Consider the following 23,796-nt stretch of genomic DNA (forward strand, 5'->3'; position numbering starts at 1 on the left):
CAGCAACCTTCAAAATATAGAGATATAACCTTTCAAGAATTTTCCAACTACATAAAAAAAATACTTCAAAATGGAACATTTACATACTCATATCCAACATTTCTGAAATCAAGTGCTGAAATGAGATTAAAAGGGATGAAAATTTTACAAAGCAGGAAAATTAATCTCGACAACTTCTTGGAAATGACGATTTCTTGGAGGAAACTAAATAACATATGCTTGCATCTGAATTCAATTTATTTATATAATCAACCTTACGAGGTAAAGTCCAACAGGTTTCCCATTCTCTTATTCCCAAGTCAATACCACTTTTTGTAAAACAAAACCATAAGCTTGCATATTCTTATTACTGAGAGACCAAACCAAGAAAAATCCTGTTCCTAAATCTCAGACAGCTTCTACCAAGCGCTAGAAGCCTAGAACACCAATGCAGGTTACTATCAGAGCGTACCCAAAGATCTGTGGAAAAAAAGTCTTACCAAGATAACGGAAACAATCCATGTGACTGCACTTCATGGGATGAACATTAACAAGTCGCGGAGATTATTCTCTGAATCAAGTTGTCGGATTAAGAGCAAGCTCAATTTCTTCCAATGATCTCCCCTTAGTTTCTACAACATTACCAGCCATAAACAAGACAGCAAGAAGACAGACGGCGGCGAATACCAAATACACTACACTGATTCCAAACTTGTCCACAACACTCAGGAAATACAGGCCGATGACAAAGTTTGATATCTGTTACAGCAGAAAATAAAAAAAAGGTTCCAACATGAAAGCGAGAAATACCCAATTGAAAGATGAATGCAGCCATAACATCAAGAATACTAGATAAAATCGGCAAAAAATTTCATATCATGTTCTTTTAAAGGAAATCTATGCAATGGAGAAAGTCATATTTAGAAAGAACCATTGTCACATTATGATTATCGTCTCATATCAAAGTATCTATATGTGAATTTGCTTGCAGGGATATACATGCCAATGTACATATGTATCAAAATGTTTGGGCCAATTTTTTATCGCAACTTACCCAATGCATGCAAAGCGATAAAGCCACTGCTTTTGCTCTAATTCTGGAAGCAAATATTTCCGGAAGAAGAAGAGCAGGCACAGGACCAGCGCCAAGTGAAAACGATAAGACATAACTGTGTAAAAGAAAAGGAAGCCAGCTTTAATTCTCGCTGGTCATTTGGAGGCAACAATGATTGGAGGTATCAAAACAATTAGAAGCTTTGAGGAGATTCATTAATTGCAAGAAAAGGTGTTAACTCACAGAACAGTCCCAACAACGGCTAGAATGCCAGAGTAGGGGGCAAGAACCTTCCAAGTGAATGACAATGAAAGCAGCAACATTGAAGCACCCTTCACAAGCCAAATGGAAACCGAAGAACATGACAAGGAAAAAAGAAAAGATTTGTTAGTTATAAGAGAATCTGATGAGAAAACCATGCATCATATCATTTTGTAATTGTGAGCTTCACATTTCATCTCAACCAAATTAATATCCCCATCATGTTTTAAACTTTAATGCCATCAATATTGGCAGAAACAACATCAATAATAACAACACTGTGTGCTAGGATCTCTAGCCCAAAACTTGATTACATCAAGGTAAAATTAATTGCAGTTTAAGAAACTTGGTTATAATGTAGAAGAAAAAGAACCATAAGCAATTTAAGAGTTTAACAATAGAACCCATACTCTCCGATTTGAAAGAATGAACCTTTACAAAAAAATGAAAAGCCTACCATTCCAGAAAAACTTGTGATTAGAAGACTTTTCCTTCCTTGTCTGTCCATCAGAGAGGATGCAATAACTGTGCCTGCAAGAATTTCACATGTCCAGATATGTTTTAAATAGAGGTGTCAAACATGGGTACTTCAAGAGAATAAAGAGTCGAAGTGACATACATTAAATGTCCTACATGAACGTCGGTCCCCCCTCCCCCAAAGAACATATGCTTTTTAAAATGTTAAAAGACTTACCAAAGACATTTGATGCACCAACAAGAGCACTTGCGGCAACATCAGATGCAATTCCAGCACTACGAAAGACAGCTGTAGAATAATAAACTACAGCATTTATCCCAGCAAACTGTTGGAAGAAGAAAAGTGCAGCGCCAACACTCACAACTGCAGCAGGAAATAAAGTTGAGAATGAAAATTACCATGATAAAATAGAAAGTATATGAGCTGTGATTCAATAACCAGAAGAAATCCATACTATTTCAATTTAAGAAGACATAAGGTTCAAATAAAAGGAATTATATTACCTCCTCAGCCCTTATCACGGCATTAAGACAACACTACGGTAGGACAAGGAAGGTGGTGATGATGATTAAACAGAACCTAAGCCCATTAAGGCATTAAGACAAAACTATGGTAAGGCAAGGAAAGTGGTGATGGTGATTGAACAAAATCTATTATTTTTCAATAAAGTTTTAAACAAAACCCAAGCCTTAACATTAATTATTCATCATCATTCAGTAACCAAAAAGAACTAGATTGACTGGTGCTGTAACAACTCTTCAGAAACAAAGAGTATACTAATTGCCAGTATGTTTTGAGAACATAGACCCTTCAAGTTCATTTTTTATGTGCTACAATATTTTTAAAATGAAATACTATAATTTTCAGAGATTACCATCTGATCCTACTGGTAGTGTCCATTAGCAATACTATTAGGGACATAGTTATCTATGGGCCTTATAGCACTACAAATATTCGATATTCAGTTACAGTTAGCTTTCAATATTCACGCATACCTTTCCAGTATCGCTTACTAAATAGATCAATCCATCCTGCCTCTGGTTCTGTAGAACCCTGACCTGCAGTCCTTAACTCATACATAACCTCAGGAACTCTTTCTTTCCCATATAGTGTTCCTATAGATTTTTCTGCTTCAGAAATTTTCCCTTGCTGCAAAGTTGATGTATTTAATCAATAATAGTCGATATTATAAAAATATATATAGATATCAATGTGAGATGAACAAAATTCTAAAATAGACTGAATAGCCCAATAAGAAACCTGGAACAGCCACCGAGGACTTTCTGGGGAATATGTCATTCCTAGAGCCAATAAAATTGAAGGGATAACAGCAAGACCAAACATTCCCCTCCACCTATAGGAAAATAACTAAAAAAGATCAAAACAGTTATGGTAAATGCTTAAGCAGACACAAATTTTAATTGCAAAAGAAATCCAATGCACATAATACATAAAATTAATGCATATAGTGATGAAGGCATTACGTTGACCTATTAACTCAACCTCATGAAGACAGAAACAGATAGAAAATAAAGATTGATCGGAAAGAATATGAAAAAACTAGACATTCCAACTAGTAGGATGGAGCTTTCTTTTATTACAACTTTTTTGGGGAAGGGGGATTTGGGCCAAGCAGTTTTGAGGTATGCATACAAATGCTCAGGGTCGCACAACTATTATGGTATAATGACAGTAAATGATGGAAGACGAAGAAGCCTAATCCCACACCATAGACCACATGAATCATATTACACCATTGTGTTTTTTTTTTCCTTTTACCAGATTACCAAAAGAAATATTACTTTTTATCCTTTCCACCCATGACTTATTGGTCAGGCATCATGCCTTTGCACCAACAAAACGTACGAAGGAAACAAATTTAATATATATATACATATATATATAAATGCAGCAAAGCAAGTAAATCCTCCATAATTTTCCATCAACAGGTGCAAATGATAGGGAGAAAGGTATTCAAGACTAGAAAGGGAAAATTTACAACCAAATATGGTTATGTAAAAGAAAGAACTTTCAAGTGTCTCTGCATTTGTACCAAATTGAAGCACGGATTTTAGACACTTCACTAAAATTCTTAATAAAAGTTAGAAGAGGCAATCTCTCAGGATGCACATGATATTGCATGCTCAGCAGTTTTTAGACATATAGTGAAAGAAACAATTTAACATAGCAAATGCCAAATGACGATATGTTCATAGCAAACATGTTATAGAAGTGCTAGGATAATATACCATACTGGGCTCCGTGATAAAGGTAATCCAGCCACCAATGCTGCAAGAATCCCAATACATATAAAAAGTTGGTTTACAGATCCAAGTGCACCACGGATATCAGTTGGTGAGATCTGACAAATAGAAAGAATGTAAGCAGCTGTTTCCAGAAAGCTAGAAAATCAAAGCAATTAAGCAAACAATAAAGATCAGAAAATGTTACCTCAGATATGTAAAGTGGCACAATAGCAGATGTTATACCAATACCTATACCAGCCAGTAAGCGGCCAATTATCATAGTCTGGACATTCTGTGCTATAGCACTGAACATTCACGTCATTTTGAAATATTAGTTTGCAGCAAAGTTGTGAGAGTTAAGAAGCTAATAGTTAATGAAATGACACGAACGTAAGAACTGCTCCAATGATTAGTGGAATGGCATCTAATTGAAAAGTCCTTGTCCGGCCAAACTTATCTGCCAGTGCTCCTCCAGTAAATGAACCAACTGCAGCAGCAGCAAGGAGGGTGCTGACAACCCATCCTATCCAAATTAACGTAACAGCATTATATGCTAGTTGGTCATTACAAAAGTTGGACAACTTAAAGAGTAGGCATATAATCAAAATAATCAAAAGTGAAAAGAAGAGGGAAAAACAGCAAGCCAACAACTTGTGACATTGCATGAATGATTACATGTGAAGCCACTTCACTGTTATAAACAAAGGACACCAGAAGAGATGGATGGAATGCGTTAGTTGAATGACCTTTATTTCACTTAAATTTCACTAAATGATCTTCGGCACTAAATGTGCTATGGGAATTTGACTTATCAGACACCAGAATACACACGTAAAATATTTCAGGAAAAAAAAAAACAACCAACAACAACAAAGAAATGTAACGGAAAAGAAAGCAGAGATTGAAGCATGGTAACTAAAGATCATGATGCATGCCTTGCATGACAGCATTTTGAGCAATTCCCAGATCCTTAGATAGATAATCAAGAGCACCATTTACCACCCTGTAGAAAGAAAAACAAAGGGGCAAGATTACACAAGTGTAGCATTATCAAAAGCCATGCACAAATCCACAAACATATAAGCATAAAAAATGTAGCGGGCCACCTGCCAAAATATTGATTATGAATTCTTTGCTTAAATTCCAGTACAAGTATTATTTTCTAGAATATAACCAATGGAAGGAGTCAACTGCAGTGTTCAAATATTTACAAAATACTGGAACATTCACAACCATCCATCATTGCAGGCACCACAGAGTTTTTGGGACTCGCATAAATAAACCATAATCAACCTCTGTGAAGCTTTGATATTACTGGAGAGCATACTATATGTCTCCACAGCACAGATTGCTGAAGTATATCACTTAGATGCTAACAACAGTAAAATGACAAGTTTAGAACCCAAAAGAAAAAAGAGGATGTTCCTTCTCAATTTAACTGGAACATACCCTAGATGGTAACCAAATAATATAGCTCCCAAGCAAGCAACGCCAACAAATGGTAAAACCGTCCCAGTAGATGTCTCATGAGGGTTGATTGGTGCCAAATCCTCAACATCTCCACCTGCAGTTTAGTGTTCCATTTGACATTTGTACAGATGCAGAGAAGCAATTGTAAAGACTAACTTCTTTTGCAATTATTATAAAGAGTCTCAGATGCATAGAAAATGACCCATGCATGGGAGATAAATTTTAATAGGAAGTACAGTACGTCTTCTTCCAACAACAGACAAACACGCCAGTTAATCATATCTAGCAGGAAGCATCTAACTAGTATACATCCATCAATACCAACATAACCAAGCACAGATTAATGTATTTTAGTGGAAAGAATAGCTTTGGACATAAGAACAAGTCAGTTAATACATCTGCAAGATAAAAAAATCTAACTAGCTATCCCCTACAGGCCTACACCATCTTCATGGTGCTATAGAAAATATATGGCCACCTCCAACCTCATGAAATAAAAATTTGTACGATTTACTCATCACCAGCAAAAGAAACAAAATTCACTTTGGCTTTGCTTTGGCCATTGTTTTTGCGACTTCAATTTTATGTTCCGAATCACCAAGCACTTTTTGATGCAAAACAAAGTTATACTCCAAAAATGTCAAAGTTAAAATTTGGCTAAATACTCAAAGGGGAGCCAAACCTTTTAGGGGTTGCTCAAATAAGGACCAAACTTGCGTCCAAAGTTCATTTTTCATATGCATAAAATATTTTGAATATGTGATTAATAACATTTTTTAAAATGTGGGGAATTCTCGGGAGCAAATTAGAATATTCTAAATATGTGATTAATAACATTATAAAAAAGAGAGAAAGAAACCTGAAGCTTGAGCTTTGACAGATCGAAATTTGATCAAAGAGCGAGCGACGGTTTCAACATTATCTCTAGCACGTGCGAGCTCAGCTCCCATTGAAACGGCACCAGAGGTTAAACCACTGCAAATAGAACCCCTTCGGATGCAAAGATTACGAGTCAAAGTTGACTTCCTTTCCTTAAATTCACGAAAACAAGGCAGATCTCTCCGTTTTGAAATCTTAACCTCTAAATTTCCTTTGATTAAATGTGTTGATGCCTGCATTCTGAATTAGCTAATTCACCAAACGATAAAGACTGTTCAACCGACAAGTAAAAAACAGTCCGAAAAGGCGAAAAGGAAGAGCATTAAATCCAGAAATAAATATAAAAAAAAACCGAATAAGTGAGAAATGAGGATGAGATTTACCGAATCCAAAGATGAGCCAGTTTCTGAGTTCTGTTTGGATGGTGGAATTCTGATGGAAACCCTCGGAAAAATCCGTCGAACAAATTTGGTGGAAAATTCAATTGATTATTATTCTCTTTCTTTTACTTTTCATTTTTTTCCTTTCCATTTCTAGAAAGCTAAATTAATTTGAATTTATATTCCAGAGAATCGAAGTGTAAAAATTGAAGAAAAGAAAAAAATGCAGATGGAAACTGAGTTCAGTGGATGTTTGTTTGTTTCCATTGAACTGTGATTACGTGGCAGGGATTTTGGATTTAGATTTTCAGTTGCGTTGGCGACGGCTTTGGCGCACGTGGGGCCCCTTCCTTCGGTGACCGTCTATGTATTTTTTTTCTCTTTTATTTAACTTTAGAATAAATATTAAAACTACATATTTTTATTTAATATCTAATTTAATACTAAACTTTTATTTTATGTAATTATATACTTCAAACTTTAATTATGATTTAAATGTATATGTAAAATTTTAATTTTAATTCAATTTTATATAATTAAAGAAATAAATGCATTATATTTTGTATGTTGAATAAATATATTTATATATGCAATATATAAACGTAAAATTATATTATATAAATATTTATTTTGATAATTAATGAAAAATTAAATTAAATCAAAATATTATGTATAAAACTGCATATAATCAAATTTTATATATAATATTATACGTTTTTTCTAACTTTTCTTTATTTAAATTGAACTTAATTAAAAAAATCAAACATGAAATTCCATAGATGAAACACGGAAAAATAAACACACATACAAAAGAGCATACGGGACGAAACACCAAATCAATCAACAAGACTCTAAGTGATATTGTAAATAAGAGTTAATATATATTTGGTCCTTGAATCTGTTTATTTATATTTAGTTGGCTTTTTTTTTTTTGGATCTAATTAATTCTTGAACTTGTATTCCATTAATTAAGTTAGTACTTTAACACTAATATTGTTAGTTGTGCTTACGTGATATTACCCAAAGGTCCACGTGACAAACATAAATTAAAATATATATAAATTATGTTTGCCACGTTACATTTTAAGAGGTTGTTATATGCTATAATCAGATTGACTAAAAATGTCACATCAATATAAATTAACGATGTTGGTGTGAATGGACCAACCTAGTTGACAAAATACAAGTTCACAGACCAACTAGATAAAAAAAATTTAAGGACCAACTAGGTACAAATAAACAAATTCAAAGGCGAAATTATATATACTTTCAAATGGAAGAGAGAGCAAAGGGGCAACACCAGTAGAGGCTTGAGTTCAATCCTCTTGTCTTCCTTACTTTCATACAAAGACTCGAACTATTTGGAATCCATGATGCGAAGTCTCACTTCCTTTCTCAAAATAAACTTGAATAATCCTCTCGTCTTCCTTACTTTCATACAAAGATTCGAACTATTTGGGATTAATGATGCAAAATCTCACTTCCTTTCTCAAAACAAAATTGAACAATAAAAGGACGAAGACCTCAAACCTATGTTTTATGTCAAATTAATATGTATATATATAAAACTTCAAATTTGAATATAATGACAAACAAAATTTGATTAAAAATTTATTTATTTACCTATCGACAGCCAAATTGATTATATAATATGATATTGGAAATGTAAATATGATGAAAAAACTAAAATAAAAATTTATAATGTGAAATAATTTGAAATGTTTTTATTATCGTAAAAATAAAATATATTATACTTATTAATTAATGAATAATAATATTGTATAAACGTAACTTTGCACGTAAGATTATCATGCAAAAACATAACCTTATATAAAGTTAATTTATAAAACAATACAACCCTCTGAAAGAGTATCTCGTTAAAAGATACATTATATTTTACAAAAGATGCATCTATATGGTATTTATATAAAGGATTTTTTTATCTTCATTTTCACAATTCTACTTGGATTTTGTTGCATCTTGGAGGCATATTAAAGCTTTAAGGAAAGTATTCTACATGTTTCAAAGGCATTCATATTTTACTAACATTATTTTCACTTGTCTTATTTTATTTTTTTCTAACAGAAAAATGTCATATCGTCAAAGAGGGAATCGTCGATCAAGTTACTATAGACAAAGAATCACTCATCCCAAACCCGAACCATTGCCTACATGGGAGAAAAAATTCTGCATAGAAGTGGGTGCAATGCCATGGGAAAGATTTGTTGAAGCAAAAAAGAACTTGTATGAAAATGACAAAGTGTTCGAATGGGATGATTCGGCTGGTTTAACAGCTTTCCAAGAAGCTAAACAAAGATTTTGGGAAATTTATCATGGTTTTCCTTGCGAGAACAAGTTACCAAGTAACGTAGCAGATTTGTATATAGATAATATTGATTGGAATTCTAAAATTGACCCTGAACTTTTCTCGGAAATAAAGTCCCTTACAGATAATGAAAATGAAGAAAAAGACAATACTAAGGAGATTGATTGGTTTTCGATTCCGCTAGAAGAAATCCAAGCCACTGGATGGGATGAATATGAAGAACCCTCACCCCGCTTACCTAGTATAGTTGGATCACCATAGTTGGATCAAAGAAGAATAAGATCACAATAAAATTGGCAAACTTTGGCTAAGAAATTTATTATTAATATTCAATATCTTCATCATATTCTTAAGGACTTATTATTATTTTTGAAGCAGATACTTTTTTTTTTGAGTTTATTATGATTGATTGAATAATATTATGCATGGTGGTGACTAGTTTGAACACTAATGACCATTATCATGTGATGGAATAATATTATGCATGGTAAATCAATATATATTAATTTTATTTTGTTTTGGCCGGTAATACTATATATAAATAGAAAATAGAAAAGTAAATATATAATAAATAATAAATAAAAGGTCACTCCATTTCGGTGAAAGACCCACGCCCAAGTTCCATAGCATTGGGTCCGCTATCCCGATCATGATTTTCCTACCCCCAGAGGGAAAGGTCCTTCCCTTTTGGGCCAGTTGTGGACAAGGAGGGATTCAAACCCCTGACACCGTGGTTTGTAGCCACGTGCTCTAATCCTCTGAGCTACAGGCCACACCTCGTCTCCACTGGTTCTGTTCCCAGGAGTACCTTAAAAAAAAGGAACATTTCCTCGCGTTCCGAGGTGTGAAGTGAGAGAGAGGAGATTTCATAATTGGAGTTTTGAATAAGATGACTTTTTATTTTTCATTCTTATTACTTAATGATCATTACAATGTGTATAAATTAGTTTTGTTTTACTTTGCTCATGCTTGGTGTATAAATTTAGTAGGTTGAAGAAGCACGGGAGACTATCATCGCATACATCTTGTTCCACGGCATTTTTCAGGTAACTTTGATTTTATAGTTGCATACTATGCCAGAGAGTTCTTTTGTACGGTGATAGTATCAAATGATATCATTTGATGTAGGTTGCTTGTTTCCCGTGATTGAACAACCAAAAACCTTTATGCGGAGAATGAAAGGGTCAATAACTTAAAATGCGTGTCCTTGTAAATAAATGAAAATGATTCATTATAGAAAAGAAAAAAAGAAAAAACCAACAGGTGGCTGATTAATATTCCCTAACCCCAATTGGGACCCACGTCAAAATCAGAACGTTGGAAACCATGTTAATAAAATGACTCTTTAACATTACAATCAATAAATCCTCTTTCTTTTTCTTCTTTCTCTTTTTATTTGACCGTTGCAAACTCAATATCTCTCTTCATTTCATTTCTGCAAAAAAACCTTCAAGTTCATCAAAAATGGCCGACACAATCGATTCTCTGCACCAAACCCATCTTTCAAATCCTTCGTTTCAACCAATTTTCTATTCCCTGGATCCTATTTCTCTCATTCACTCACTGAATCATGTTATGGAAAGAGGTCCCAGATACCAAGCATATGCAGATTTGAGAGAAAGCAAGCTCAGAATGAAGTTTGAGAAGCTACAAGAATGGGAAGCAATGGAAGTTAAACAAGCCCCAGTGAAGAAACAAGTGAAATTCAGTTCAAATTCGGGGGTTTCCACGAAAAGGTCCTCTGTCTTGATTCAATCGGTGCCTGACTTTTCATCCGCTTTACGAAAAGAAAACAGGAAGCCGCCGGTTAACGGTGGAGTTGAATTGACGCCGCCGAAAACGGAAAAGAGTTGGTCGAAAGCGAATGGGGTGTTTTCGAATTCGAAGCAACTACAATGGGAAGAAACTGAAATGAAGCGAACCCCAACGAAGAAACAAGTGAAGTTCGGTTCAAATTCAGGGGTTTCTAGTAAAGAGCCCTCTTTTTTGGCTCAATCAGTGCCGGATTTTGCCGCCGTGTTAAGGAAAGAGAACCGGAAGCCGCCGGTTACCGGCGGGAATGAACTGACACCGCCTGCAAGTGGAAAGTATTGGTCAAATTCGAAAGGGAGTCAGTCTGCAAATGCAGGGGAGAAGAAGAAGGCACGGTTGGCGATGGCGAGGAAGAGTTATGCAAGTATTGAAGAATTGAACGCCATTAATGGCGTAAACAGGGGAGGGAAGAGTAGAGCCAGATTAATGTAGGGAAGAAAGGAAGTAAGAAAAAAAGCTCTGAATTTCAAGGTTTATCGGTACTTAGTTTCCACGTTTTAGAGAGATTCGAGGTTAAAAAAAATTCTTTCATTGCTTGGTTTGTTATGTTTACATGTTGAGCGCAAATATAAGAAGAGCTTTTCTATTCGGTATTATATTGCTGATATTTCTTTGTGGATTATTAAATAAGATATATACTTGAGGCTCGCAAGCTACTAAAATACAACACAAATCATAATAGTCCTTAACAAATAGACCATTAAATGAACGGATCTTGGATCTTTACCTCCCAATTTAGGCAACTATTAATGAGTAGTTCTTCAGGCTAATCATTTGTTACAGGAGTTAAAAGTTACATTGAAGATGAAAGATTATACAGGTACAAATGCTCATACAATATTCCAATACTCCAATGTTACTCGGACACAGATAATTCGTGGGAAATGAAAAAGTCAAAGAGTAACATGGTCCCATTTTTACAAATTTACCAGCTTGTTTTTTTATCAGAAATGGAAAATATAATTCAGTGAGATAGCATGTCAACATGATTTACAAAAGATACTCACAGATCATGCGGCATGTATGCAATTCAAGAGGAAACCAGGTCGTCTACCATTTCATCAACTAAAGTTTGAACAATATCCCAGCCCATTTCAGCACCAGTTTCGTATGCCTCGATATCAAAATCTGTCCATTTCCCAAGTGAATAACTCATCTCCCATTCTATTAGTTCATCAGGTACCATCCCAGCCAGTTTTGTCCACCTTCTAACTTCATCTGCAACATCTCGAATCAGCTTTCCTGAGTTCATGCAATATGGAAGACTTCCCCATGCTCTGAATCCGGAGTTACAATAACGACTGTATTTGGAATCTATACACTCTATTGCACAGTCAAAAAGAAATCCTCTAAGCTGATAGTTTTCTTTGATCTGTTCAATACCAAGAACAGATTTAAAATCTACCCGCATGGCAGCTACAAGAGTTTCAACTTCTTCGTGTATATAGGGTGCCAAGAAAAAATCATCTGTCCCATCCAAATCCCAGGGAGTCAAATTTCCGAACAACAGTTCAGCTTTTAAGATAACCTCCTTACAATGGATAAGCTTGTCATCGGATAATCCAAGAGCAAAGTTACTGACAACATGCATCAAAACAAATATTCGGTTGACAAGATCGATGATTATCTCACTAACATTTGTCACTTTGTCCAATGAAGTTGCAGAATCCAGAAGATCCGCATCGGGTTCCATTGGTTGTGGTTCATTGTACAAGTAACCCATGGAATCTGGTTGTAACCTATGTCCTGGACCAAGAGGTAAAAATGAAAAGGCACTAACATGAATCATCTATGATTTTCGTAGAGGGGAACAGAAAAAACACAGTATTAAGGTGGTATGGAAAATAAATTATCAAGCCGATCTAATCAAAGAAGTGCATGAACTCATATTAGTCTGCATTTTCTACTACTACGATACCGAACAAGTTCCTTGAATAGCATACACATTTCTTGACAAACGAAAAATATAAGGGTGCGTTAAAGGCTTAGAATTTGGTTTTTTTCCTTACCTAAGCTTTCGTCAAGGCTGCTGGAAACACAACTATCATTCGAAAATGAAGCTTCAAGAACAGAACCAGGACTAAAATGATCACCATGGCTAGTATACCCGACTAAAGTCCCTTCAGCCTTTGCTTCAGTCTAAGACAAGAAAATAAATTTTAAAAAGAAATATAAATGGCAACAATAGCTGCTATCACATGCACAAACCCTCAAGCAAAACACAAAAGCTTCAGATAGGCATAAAAAACACACTAATATCCAAAATAAAATTATTCAAATTTTGAGTAAAAGCAACATAAAATATACAGATTTGCAAAAAAATTAGGGGTCATCATATTTCTGGAATAATTGTCTATCAAGTAAATTAAAAACTAGACATATACAATATAAACTCTTTGACAGTTGCATGATACCTATCAAATATGAACATCCATAAAGATTACAGGGAAGGACTCAAGTCAATGACCGTCAATCTGAAACAACTGTAGCTATGCTACATCAATCTTCTTTTATGGAGGAAATATGCTACACCAATCTTGCTTCAATTCAAATGGGTTGAATATGAGGAGAAGTTTTGAGTTAAATTGCGGAATTGACAGTTTTGAGTTAAATTGCGGAATTGACAAACTCCAATTAATCGAATTCATAAAGACAAAGCTAATTCTTAAATTAATTTTACCACTTCAGGAGCAACATGGTAGTTTATTTATCCAAATGTAATACCATGAAAAAGGTCCTTCAAAATCTTAACTATCAGTACAAGACAACTTTGTTTTTGCTCTTCCTACGCAGGGTGGGGTTATTATACCCTGGATCGGGGACACTGATCCTGCTCAAGGAATATAACTGCTGAGGTTCTTACATGCATTTTATTGGAAATATGCATTACCCCAGAATTATTGAGGCACTTTTCGCTGTAACAGACATAAAAATGCAAGTTGTGACCAAGAAAACATCAAATTCGAAAAGATTATACATTTCATCGAGAACCACATAAACCAGTGGAAGGAGATTTAACTGCCTCAGCTATAAATACCAACCTTGGAACCAATATCTGAACTGAAAAGGTGACCATTCCGAGAGTTAGCCTTCCCTGAAGTTAAAGCAGAAATTAGCTCCTGCAGAATCATGGCAGTGGATCTCTTTGGTAGAGTACAGCCGGTCTTCTGCTCATCCTCCTCTTGAGAGGTCAATTCCTTCAACTTTTGTTCCAAAAGAACACTTAAAGCATCTCCTGTTAGTGTCATGTTCTTCGGCAAAGATGTTTCTCCATAATTGTTTTCCGTCATTTCACTTCTTTGGAGGGCAATGCTTTCATTTTGGTCCTTTCTTTTATCCTTCAGTTTTGTGGAAATGCTGTGCTTTTGCTTTAATGGAGAACTGAATGTGAAAGAAATAATATCTGTATCATTTTTGTCCTTGGCTCCCTTACCAGTTTCTCGGCACGTTGATCTGCTTTTAGAACATGTCTGATCTACACTACAAGCTCCATGTACCATTTCTCGTCTAGTCACCGGTTTGCATTTACTGTTTCTTTCTTTTCCAATTGCTGGATTGATGAAACCTTCAGTTTCAGCTTGCCCATTAACAATATGTGTTCTCCTCTTTCTTACCGGAGACCTTAACTGAGACAAGGAATCATCTTGGCCACTGCAAGATTTTCTCTCGATGTCAACAGGAGAGCTATCCACTTTGACTGGCACTCTATGTCGGGTGTGACTACTTAAGCTTCTGTTCAGGGCAACAAAATCTTTGACCCCACCAACAGCATTTGCACCAGAAGCAGCTTTCCTACTTCGAAGAGTACTTAGTTTAGCCTTTGCCGGGATTCTATCCCTGTCTAACGATATATGATTCTGACTTTGATTCCTCGGCTTGAAACCAACAGGAGACTTTTCATTCTTTTGAAATTTGCCAGGTTGACTTGTTGAATGCCATTGAGCTTGAGCTCTAGGGTCTTTTCTAAATGTATCAGGTTCATTACCAGACTGAACAATGTCCTCTTCTTGACCAGTAAAAGATAATGGTTGGTCGTGGCTTCTCTGAAAAGTTACCTCTTTCCCTTGATCGAACAAGGTCGGGGAAGACCTTGGCCAACTCTTTTCTAATCCATGCAAAGAAGCATCTACAAAATTTGGCGCAGAGGACAGACAAACAAACTGCTGATCCTCCAACTTTGCTCTAGACTCCACAACATCGAGCAAATTGCCACAGTTCTTGCATGATGTTGGGCCAACCAAAGACTTACCAGCACTAGCATTACAAGCAGATTGTTCCAACATATCTGGTGAAACAATTGCCTCAGTTACAACCTCATTCTTACTTGAATAAGAAGTAGGACTCGGATAAGCAAGAGTATATTTCGATCTACTAGTAGCTTGCAACCCTGGTTCCAAAATTTTTGCAGCTGCATCGATCAACCTCGATGTCCTAGAGGCATTGCGCGCAGAAGAAATCCTTGGACTCTTAATCGGAGAAACAAACTTTTGATGATGATGATGATGATGCTTCTTCGATCGCAACAGAACACTCTTAATTTGCAACGCCTCAGCTCCAAATCTAGTGACCATCCGTCTATCATATGGCCCTATTTTCTGAATCTTCTGAGGTCGAGGCTCGATTTTCGAGCTACCCTTAGCTAAATCCAAATCTTTCCCACTGTTCCCACATTGAGAAATCACAATTTTCTCATCTTTAGCATCAGGATTACTACCTAAAATCTTGGACTTCTTATGAGACTTATCTCTATTCAAAGCTGGCATGGATTCTAATCCCATTAGCCTAGCAATCAAACCAGGAGCTTTCATTTCATGCTTTTGATCCACTTCACTACTAAAGTGTTTCCCATTTTTCTTCACATTTGGAAAACCCCCACTGTTCTCATCAGCAATCTACCAAAATCCATCATAAACATCAAATTTTCCATCATTATGTTAGCAAAATAAATGACTAACTTATGAACTAAAATACACAAAAAAAAATCTAATAAATTTCCAAGAACATACCAAATGCAGCTTGGATTTGGGCATTTTTTCATCTCCTCCAAAGCTCTTTGAAGCTTTGGTACGAGCTGAGAAACAACGACAGTGGTTATAAATTCAATTAAAAAATATAACTTTTTAAAAGATAAAGAAAAAAAAACTTACTAGGAGGGAGTAATTTTCTCGAGAAAAGTTTCTTCTTCGCAAATCTTTTGTTCCAATCAAAGAGTTGAAAGAAAATGCCAACACAACCACCAGACCTATGAGGCTTCTTCTCCGTTATAGCCAGAGATGACGGCGTTTTCCCCGTTTGTTCATTCATTTTTCTTACCACCGACACTCAAAAAATAAATACCCAGAAAATTATTAAAAATCCAAAAAAAAAACCTAACAACCAGAAAAAAAAAAGTTTATGTTTTAATCATCTTGACAAACAATCAAAACCAACCCCATTCCAAATCCAACCTACTAAAGAAAAAGCTAAACCTACTGAAGAACAAAGAGAAATGGAAAGAGCCATTAAGTTTAACAAAGCAATGAAAAGGGTCCGACAGTGACGAAAAAGGAGCAATGCAGCAAAGAACAAGAGGAATCTACGAAGAAAAAACAGGAAAAAAGGCCGTACAATAATGGAGTGCCAAAGAAGAGCAGCGAGAAAATGACAGGAAAGAGATGAGCAGAGAAAAAGAGGAGGTTTTTTTTTCGCTTTCTAGTGTTACTATTTACATGTCTTGACGCAAAGGTAAAATGATTCGTTTCAGAAAAAAACGAGAAGGAATTATAGGATAGAAAAGGGGGGTGGATTATTGGATTTGAAAAGACCAAGGAAATGGAAGGGATTTTGGATGGAACTGATCAAAGTGTGGATTCGGCAGTGAAAAGAGAGAGCTCTGAAAGCGCCTAATCTGCGGTCGCTGCTGCAGATCAGTTTCACGCGCACTGCTAAGGGGCCTTCTGGTTTGTGGTCAATTTGTCTGTCAAATCCAACGACAAAAAGTGTTTTTTTAAGTAAAAAAAGACATACATAGTTACCAATACTATTTATAAGGCAAATAACTTTTTTTGTCCTCCAACTTTTAAAACAATTCATTTTAACCCTTTTAAGAATTGTCAACATTTCCTTCTTTTTCAATCTGAGTACTTGTTTTCCTTTTCAAACCTTATTCAATAATATTTTATTTTTATCATTAATTTTTCATTCTTGTAAAAATCTTTTCATTTGGATGATTGACCTTAGATTTTCACAAAATCTCTTCATCATAAATTATACTTTCACTTTAATTTAAATTATTCAATTTTAAATCTTGAAAATTATCATTATAAAATAGATGTGTTAAATTTTAATATTTTTATTTTCATTCGAAGTTTAATTAATGTTTGAATTTTTTAATTTTTTTGTTTATATAGTTTAACTATGACCTGCAATTTATATAATCTGTTTTAAATTAGTTACACGAAATAAAATTCTATCATTTGTTTAATTAAAAATATACGCATAAAATTAAATGCAATGTGAATGAATAATAAATTAAATATTATTATATAAAAAATTTCTAGTATCCCCATTACAATTTTATTAAAAATACCAAAAAAATGATTTTTTTTTTTAAAAAACGAGAATTTAAATACAATATGATTAGATAATACACATATATCCAAAGTATAGTAGCACACAAATACATAATAATAGTAAATATCCAACTCAGAGTAACAAAAGACAAAAAAGGAAGGAAACAGAGGGGACAGGCTGTGTGTGATGTATAAAGTCTACGTCTCTCTGTCTCCCTATCTTCCGCTGTCTTTACGGAGTTACACTCATCTCTCCCATTTTTCTATTTTCTTTTACTTAGTGATTTTAGGCTTAATATAAAAAATAAATAATTCCTTCTCTCAACTTTGTCCAAATTTACGTGGAATTAGCAGCTTAAAATACTACATTGACAAAAATAGAAATAAAAAAATTAAGTGAATCTAGCAATAATTAGAAAGCGCACTCAATCATATAAATCTACTTAATACTTATAATATCAAAACTAACCTTCAAAATTTCAAACTAATAAAAGATATGGGGATGCATACACAGTGTGAATGAAAACAACCATGTCAATGATATACAAATTCAAAATATCACTTTCACTCAACTGGTTTGATGGAAAGGATGTTTTAGATTTAAATTTTTTTATATTCTCATTTACTGCTTTTGTGTGAATAATAATATAGATAATATAGATGCTCTGTTTACTAGTAAAGGACTCAATCATAATAATAATGGAGGTGTGAAAACGAAATGTTGCTTTCCCTAGCAAATATCATCCTCATTATTTTTATTTGAGTTGTATTATTACAGTCTATTTTTAAAATGGCGAACCCCAACATTCTCCCATTCGGTCATAATGGTGGAAGATCTTTCAATAAAGTTTATCGCAGATCGGATGAATCCCTTGACTCGGACGACCCCATCATGGATGATAAGGGGATATAATTGATTGATGAGAATGCAACCAATGGTTCATGGATGGATATGTTATTGGGCAACTCTTTAGGATCGATGGAAACATAACAAGAATAAGACTTTGAGTTAGTTGATGGGGACGCTAAGAATGAGGTCATTCATGGTATTCCGAATATTTCCTTCTCGGATCGGGTACATAGTTTCATTGCCAAGTGCATGGCGTGGATGGTGATTGTGAAATTGCTTGGGAGGAGACTGTCGTTCCTATCTATGTCGAATAGGTTATAGATACTACGGAAGACAAATCCTTGATTTAGAGAACGATTATTTCTCAGTGAAGTTCCAAGACAAAAATGATTATCTTTACGCCTTGTTTGGACACCCTTGGACGATCCTTCGTCATTATCTCAATGTGAGGCCATGGACACCTTCTTTCTCGACTGATCAAGCTTTGCCTCATATCCTTTTAGTTTGGATTCAACTACTGGGATTACCTAAAGGAATGTACGCCAAAAGTTTGTGAAGGTTCATTGGCGATGCTATTGGACCGGTGGCTAAAATTGACCGGAACACTGAGAACAATTCAAGAGGTCAATTTGCGAGGCTTGTGGTGTATGTAGAATTGGGGAAACTGCTAGTTTTAAAAGTTAAAATAGATGGTAGATGTAATAGCCCGTTTCTGAGTTTGATCGGAACAGTAGTTTCAGGACCACTTAACCAAGTCAAAATATTTATTTTATTATTTTAATAAGTTTTATAGCATGAAAAAATTATTGTGTGAAAATTTCGTAAAGAAATTTTACCGATTAAATGGTTAATTCGATAAAAAAGACTAAATCTCATAACGCGTAAAATATGAGTTCTATTAGTAGTAAAATGGGTTAAATGATTATGGAATTAATTATATGAGTCCTTGCATGGTAAATATACCATTAGTTGCATGGGTGTACAAATATGGGCTTAGTGGAAATTATTTTTATGGTTTATAATAAAGGTAAATTTGGTAAAATGGTTATTAATATTAGAATTAAGGTAAAAACAAAACAAAATTTGGAGTGTTCATCTTCACTCCACCGATTTTGAAGCTTAGAAAGCTAAAGTTAGGGCTTTTACATTCGGCCAAGCTTAGATCCTCAATTAAGGTACGGTTTTTATTCCGTTTTTAATAATTTCTACGTTTTTGAGCTTGTTGCAGCTCAATCTAGCTAGCCCATACTTTATTTTTTAAAATTATTGATGATTTTTGAGTTAAGCCATTGTTGAATGCTTGGTTGTTTGGATGTTTAATGGTAGAATATTGATGGTTATTAATAGATATACAAGTTTTATAAAGTGATTTTTGACAAAAATGTAAAAAAAAAGGGATTAATTTGTAAAAGATAGAAATATGGTGGTTAGAAATGTGAATAAAATGAAAATATGGGCTGCTATGAGGTTAAGTGAAATTCGGCTATAATGGGTTTTGGTTTAATTGTGTAAAATTGCCATTTTGTGTGAAAAGGACTAAATTGTATAGGAGTTAAAAGTATAGGAGCAAATGTGTAATTTGCCAAATATTTGTGAATTGGGTTAAATTGAATTGAATAATTACCGAAAATATTGAATTGATACTATATAGATCAAGATAAGCAAATATTGGAACTTGATCGGGGGAAACAAAAGTTAGACGGGTAGACGAAAGTATCCGAGCAAAAAAAAGGTAAGTCCGTATAGCTAGAATCAAACTATTAAACAATTGTAATAGTAATTAAATGTATGTGTTTAATTGAATTGATTATTTGTATATAATTTGAGAAAGTATGTGAATTGAGTAATTAAATGTATGTATTTAATTGAATTGATTATATGTATATGATTTGAGAAAGTACGCGAATTGAGTAATTAAATGTATGTATTTAATTGAATTGATTATATGTATGTGATTTGAGAAAGTATGTGAATTGAGTAATTAAATGTATGTATTTAATTGAATGGATTATATGTATATGATTTGAGAAAGTATGCGAATTGAGTATTTAAATGTATGTATTAATTAAATCGATTATATATATGTGATTTGAGAAAGTATTCAATTGAGTATTTAAATGTATGTATTTAATTAAATCGATTATATGTATATGATTTGAGAAGGTATGCAAATTGAGTATTTAAATGTATGTATTTAATTGAATAGATTATATATATGTGATTTGAGAAATTGAATTATTGATCATTGAATACTTAAATGATGAATTTGAATAGTTACCGAGTCTCGTTTGGACCGTAGGAAGTTGTTAGATACAAGTGACATGTCACTAGGGTTACCGATTTGGTCGAGCTCCTACATTTGTTGAAGACTCACCATAGCTCGTATGGGCTTACCGATATTTCAGCTCGTATGGGCTTACTGTTCAGCTCATTAGAGCTTACTGTTTCAGCTCAATAGAGCCTACTGTTTATCAGCTCAGGAGTTTATCGTTCATGGCTCGAAAGAGCGGAAAGGATAATGGATTGACAGATTACCGAATAAATGCACTTAGTTTGTATCACCCGAGTATCTATCAATATTTTACAAAGTTCAACGGGCATAATTACTGTTAATGGTCATATAAATAAGATATGTGTTTATATGGATGAATTATTATTTATACGGATAAACTACTGGTTATATGAATGAATTACAGTTTATATAAATAGAAATGAATTGTTATAATGTTATGTGAATTACATGGTATGGATGATTTTATATGCTTATGCATTTGGCAAGAAAAAAAATTTGGTTGGATTGTACTGAAATGGTAATATAAGTTATAATGACGTACGAACGAATGTCATATATGTGAACAGGCTTTATGGACAAATGAGTTGGTTTTAATTGCTTTAATGATTTATGTTAAATTGAAAATTTTAATTTTACATTATATGGGCTTACTAAGCTTAATGCTTACTTTGTTCTTTTCTTATGTCCTATAGATTTCAAAAGCTAGCTCGATTTTGGACGAGGTCAGAGATTTGCTATCACACTATCCAGACGATATTCGGTACTTTTGGATCTTATTTAAATAATGTAAATATGGCATGTATAAGCTAGTTTATGGATTGAATTATATGGTCACTTATGTTGGTATAAATTTTGGGGTTTGATCAAGTTATATGATATGGCTTGAGTTGGAAATGTTTGGTTTGGTATGTGTTACTTGTGAATTTGGTAAGATTTTGATATGGTTTAACAAGGTTTTTGGTATGCTTTATAATGTATTGAAATGAGATATGAACTTGTGTTTGGATATGAAATTATTATATGAAATTGACATTGAATTTGGTATGTTTGAGATGATATTTAGTAAATATTTAATGTTTTACTGTTCCGAATTGAAATAAAGGTCCTGTAATGCCCCTTACCTATTCCGGCGATGGCTACAGGATAGGGGTATTATAGTAGAACACAACGGGTAGAGTACGAATCCTTACCTCTGGTATGTTTTAAAGGTGGACAGTGGGGGCATACTCGTGAAAATTGTTCTTATAAACAGGAACATGAAAATACATCAGAGATGGAGAAAAGTCAGAAATCTGAGCAAACATCAGGTTACAGAGGCATGTAGAAATGGAAGATTTTGGTCCTTGGATGATTGTTAAGCAAAGGCAAATGAGGAAAAATCGTCTATTAGAACGGCGGAATAGAGGTAGTGATGGTGGCGCTACCGATGGTTCAAGATTTGATGTCTTAAGCGACAATCATGGCGAGGATTCTGGGATTTTAGAGATAGAGATGATAATGGATTTGGTAAGGGTGCAAACTGTGGAACTACAATCACAACAAAATTTATTAGGATGGTGGAGGCTATTAATAAACCTAGAATTAGTAGAAATGGGACGTTGAAATCTAAAGGGAGGGGATTCTCTTAGAAAAAAGGTCGAAAGCTATAGTTAATAAACCCAAGCCGACTAATAAGGTGGGGGCATCTACATCGAGCCCATAAGGAAATCCCTTTGATGATGGGTCTAAAATGGGCACAATTATTTTGGATGATTCTTTGTTTCCCATACAATTCTAAGTTATTAGCCCAAATCTAAATAATAAGAAAAATATGGTTGTTAAACTAGGAAACAAAACGAGGACTCTAAACATAAGTGAGGCAGGTGGCTGTGAACCAACAATTGATTTGAATCAGGGTGTGGAAATTGCCATAAATCAACAGATATGAGAAGTTACAGGAGATAGATTGGGTGGAAATTCGAGGCAAGATTCGTCAAAGTTCATGGGAGACGACCCTTCATCGATGTCGATAACTCTTGTTATGGAAACCATTCTCCATGGACTGAACAAGGAGGTTGAGAACGATATCTCTATGTCAGGTGAATCAAATTTGGCGATTGAAGTGGCGAATGGTTCTATAATGGATGTCGAAGCTGCCTAATAGTTGGATTTCTGTTCGTATCTGATCTTTTTTTATGGTTACGGATTTGAATCTAATGTTTTGGAATTGTCAAGGGTGTGGGCATCCACGATTTCATAGTTTTTTTTAAAGGAATATAGAAGAGAGTTTTGTCCTGATTTTGTTGCTTTGTTTAAAACTAGAATCAGCGAAGGTAAGGCAGATTTGGCTATCTCTAAGCTGGGTTTTGATAACTCATCTTGTGTTGAAGTGAATGGATTCTCGGGTGGCATTTGGATTTTTATGGTAGGATGATGTTAGTATGGGAGTTCTTAAAGTTCATAACCAATTTATTCATATGCGTATTAAGAATTAGGGTATTCAGTTACTGTTCCTTTACTCCGTTGTCTATGCTAGCCCAAAACATGTTCAAATGGTACAATTATGGAATTTACTAAGTCAATTTGTGGAATGGGTGAAAAAACCTTGGTTACTGATAGGGGATTTTAACACAATTATGTATAGTGAGAAACAAAAAAAGGGTTCTAAATTTTAACAAGAAAGGTTGTAATCGATTTTGTTTACTCGTTTTCGAGAATGGGTTGCATAATATGGGTTTTAAAGGTCTGTGTCTTACTTGGAACAAGGGGACTCTTTATCAAAGACTTGACTGAGGACTTTGTAATGATCTTTGGCTTTCTTTTTGCACCTGGTTCAACTGTGAGACATCTTCATAAACTAAAATCTGACCACCACTAGATTCTTATTACGACCAATAAGGTGATTGCGGAGAGAGTTGTACAACCCTTTCATTTTCTTACTAGTTGGTTGATGCATCCAGAATTTAAGGACGGGGTCAAGGAATTATGGCGAATGAATGACGAGGTTGTTGGTAATTTTAAGTCTTTCACTCAGTCGATATAAGCATGGAACAAATTGGTGTTTGGAAATATTTTCTCATAAAAGAATCGTGCTACATGAGAATTGAAGAAAACCCAATGTACATTGAAGAGAAGGAGTACAATGAGACTTAGGGAACGTGAAGCAGTAGTTTGTTTGGAAATAAAAAATATCATGAATCAAGAATAATTGTGATGCTTCCAAAAGTTTAGGAGTGAA

The 23,796-nt window shown here is 34.4% G+C and overlaps 4 protein-coding genes across 7 annotated transcripts; 2 read left to right on the forward strand and 2 right to left on the reverse strand.

Annotated features, from left to right (window-relative positions):
• Nucleotides 1-17: 17 nt before the first annotated feature.
• On the reverse strand, nt 18-7,016 carry LOC105803591 (plastidic glucose transporter 4). 4 transcript variants are annotated; one of them, XM_012635845.2, is made up of 14 exons: nt 6,751-7,016; nt 6,348-6,607; nt 5,468-5,582; nt 4,954-5,021; nt 4,409-4,541; nt 4,224-4,323; nt 4,022-4,134; nt 3,033-3,126; nt 2,768-2,921; nt 1,989-2,135; nt 1,752-1,825; nt 1,277-1,365; nt 1,034-1,148; nt 18-738 (listed from the first exon to the last, which is right to left on the reverse strand). In XM_012635845.2, the coding sequence occupies exons 2-14, from the start codon at nt 6,604-6,606 to the stop codon at nt 556-558; spliced, it is 1,644 nt and encodes a 547-aa protein (XP_012491299.1). In that variant the 5' UTR covers nt 6,607; nt 6,751-7,016; the 3' UTR covers nt 18-555. The 4 variants fall into 4 exon arrangements, with proteins under 4 accessions (XP_012491299.1, XP_012491298.1, XP_012491297.1 ...); XM_012635844.2 differs by having other exon boundaries at nt 6,348-6,616; XM_012635843.2 differs by having other exon boundaries at nt 6,348-6,638.
• Nucleotides 7,017-8,836: 1,820 nt separating this feature from the next.
• LOC105801013 (uncharacterized) lies at nt 8,837-9,334 on the forward strand. The gene has a single exon (XM_012632361.1). The coding sequence runs from the start codon at nt 8,837-8,839 to the stop codon at nt 9,332-9,334; it is 498 nt and encodes a 165-aa protein (XP_012487815.1).
• Nucleotides 9,335-10,537: 1,203 nt separating this feature from the next.
• On the forward strand, nt 10,538-11,317 carry LOC105803588 (uncharacterized). Its single transcript, XM_012635841.2, has one exon. The coding sequence runs from the start codon at nt 10,538-10,540 to the stop codon at nt 11,315-11,317; it is 780 nt and encodes a 259-aa protein (XP_012491295.1).
• A 302-nt stretch (nt 11,318-11,619) lies between these two features.
• LOC105803587 (uncharacterized) lies at nt 11,620-16,835 on the reverse strand. The gene is made up of 5 exons (XM_012635840.2): nt 16,033-16,835; nt 15,892-15,956; nt 13,927-15,777; nt 12,895-13,024; nt 11,620-12,631 (listed from the first exon to the last, which is right to left on the reverse strand). The coding sequence occupies exons 1-5, from the start codon at nt 16,187-16,189 to the stop codon at nt 11,916-11,918; spliced, it is 2,919 nt and encodes a 972-aa protein (XP_012491294.1). The 5' UTR covers nt 16,190-16,835; the 3' UTR covers nt 11,620-11,915.
• Between the last annotated feature and the right edge of the window lie 6,961 nt (nt 16,836-23,796).

This window comes from Gossypium raimondii, chromosome 11 (genome assembly GCF_025698545.1).
Source record: "Gossypium raimondii isolate GPD5lz chromosome 11, ASM2569854v1, whole genome shotgun sequence".
Lineage (NCBI taxonomy): Eukaryota > Viridiplantae > Streptophyta > Magnoliopsida > Malvales > Malvaceae > Gossypium > Gossypium raimondii.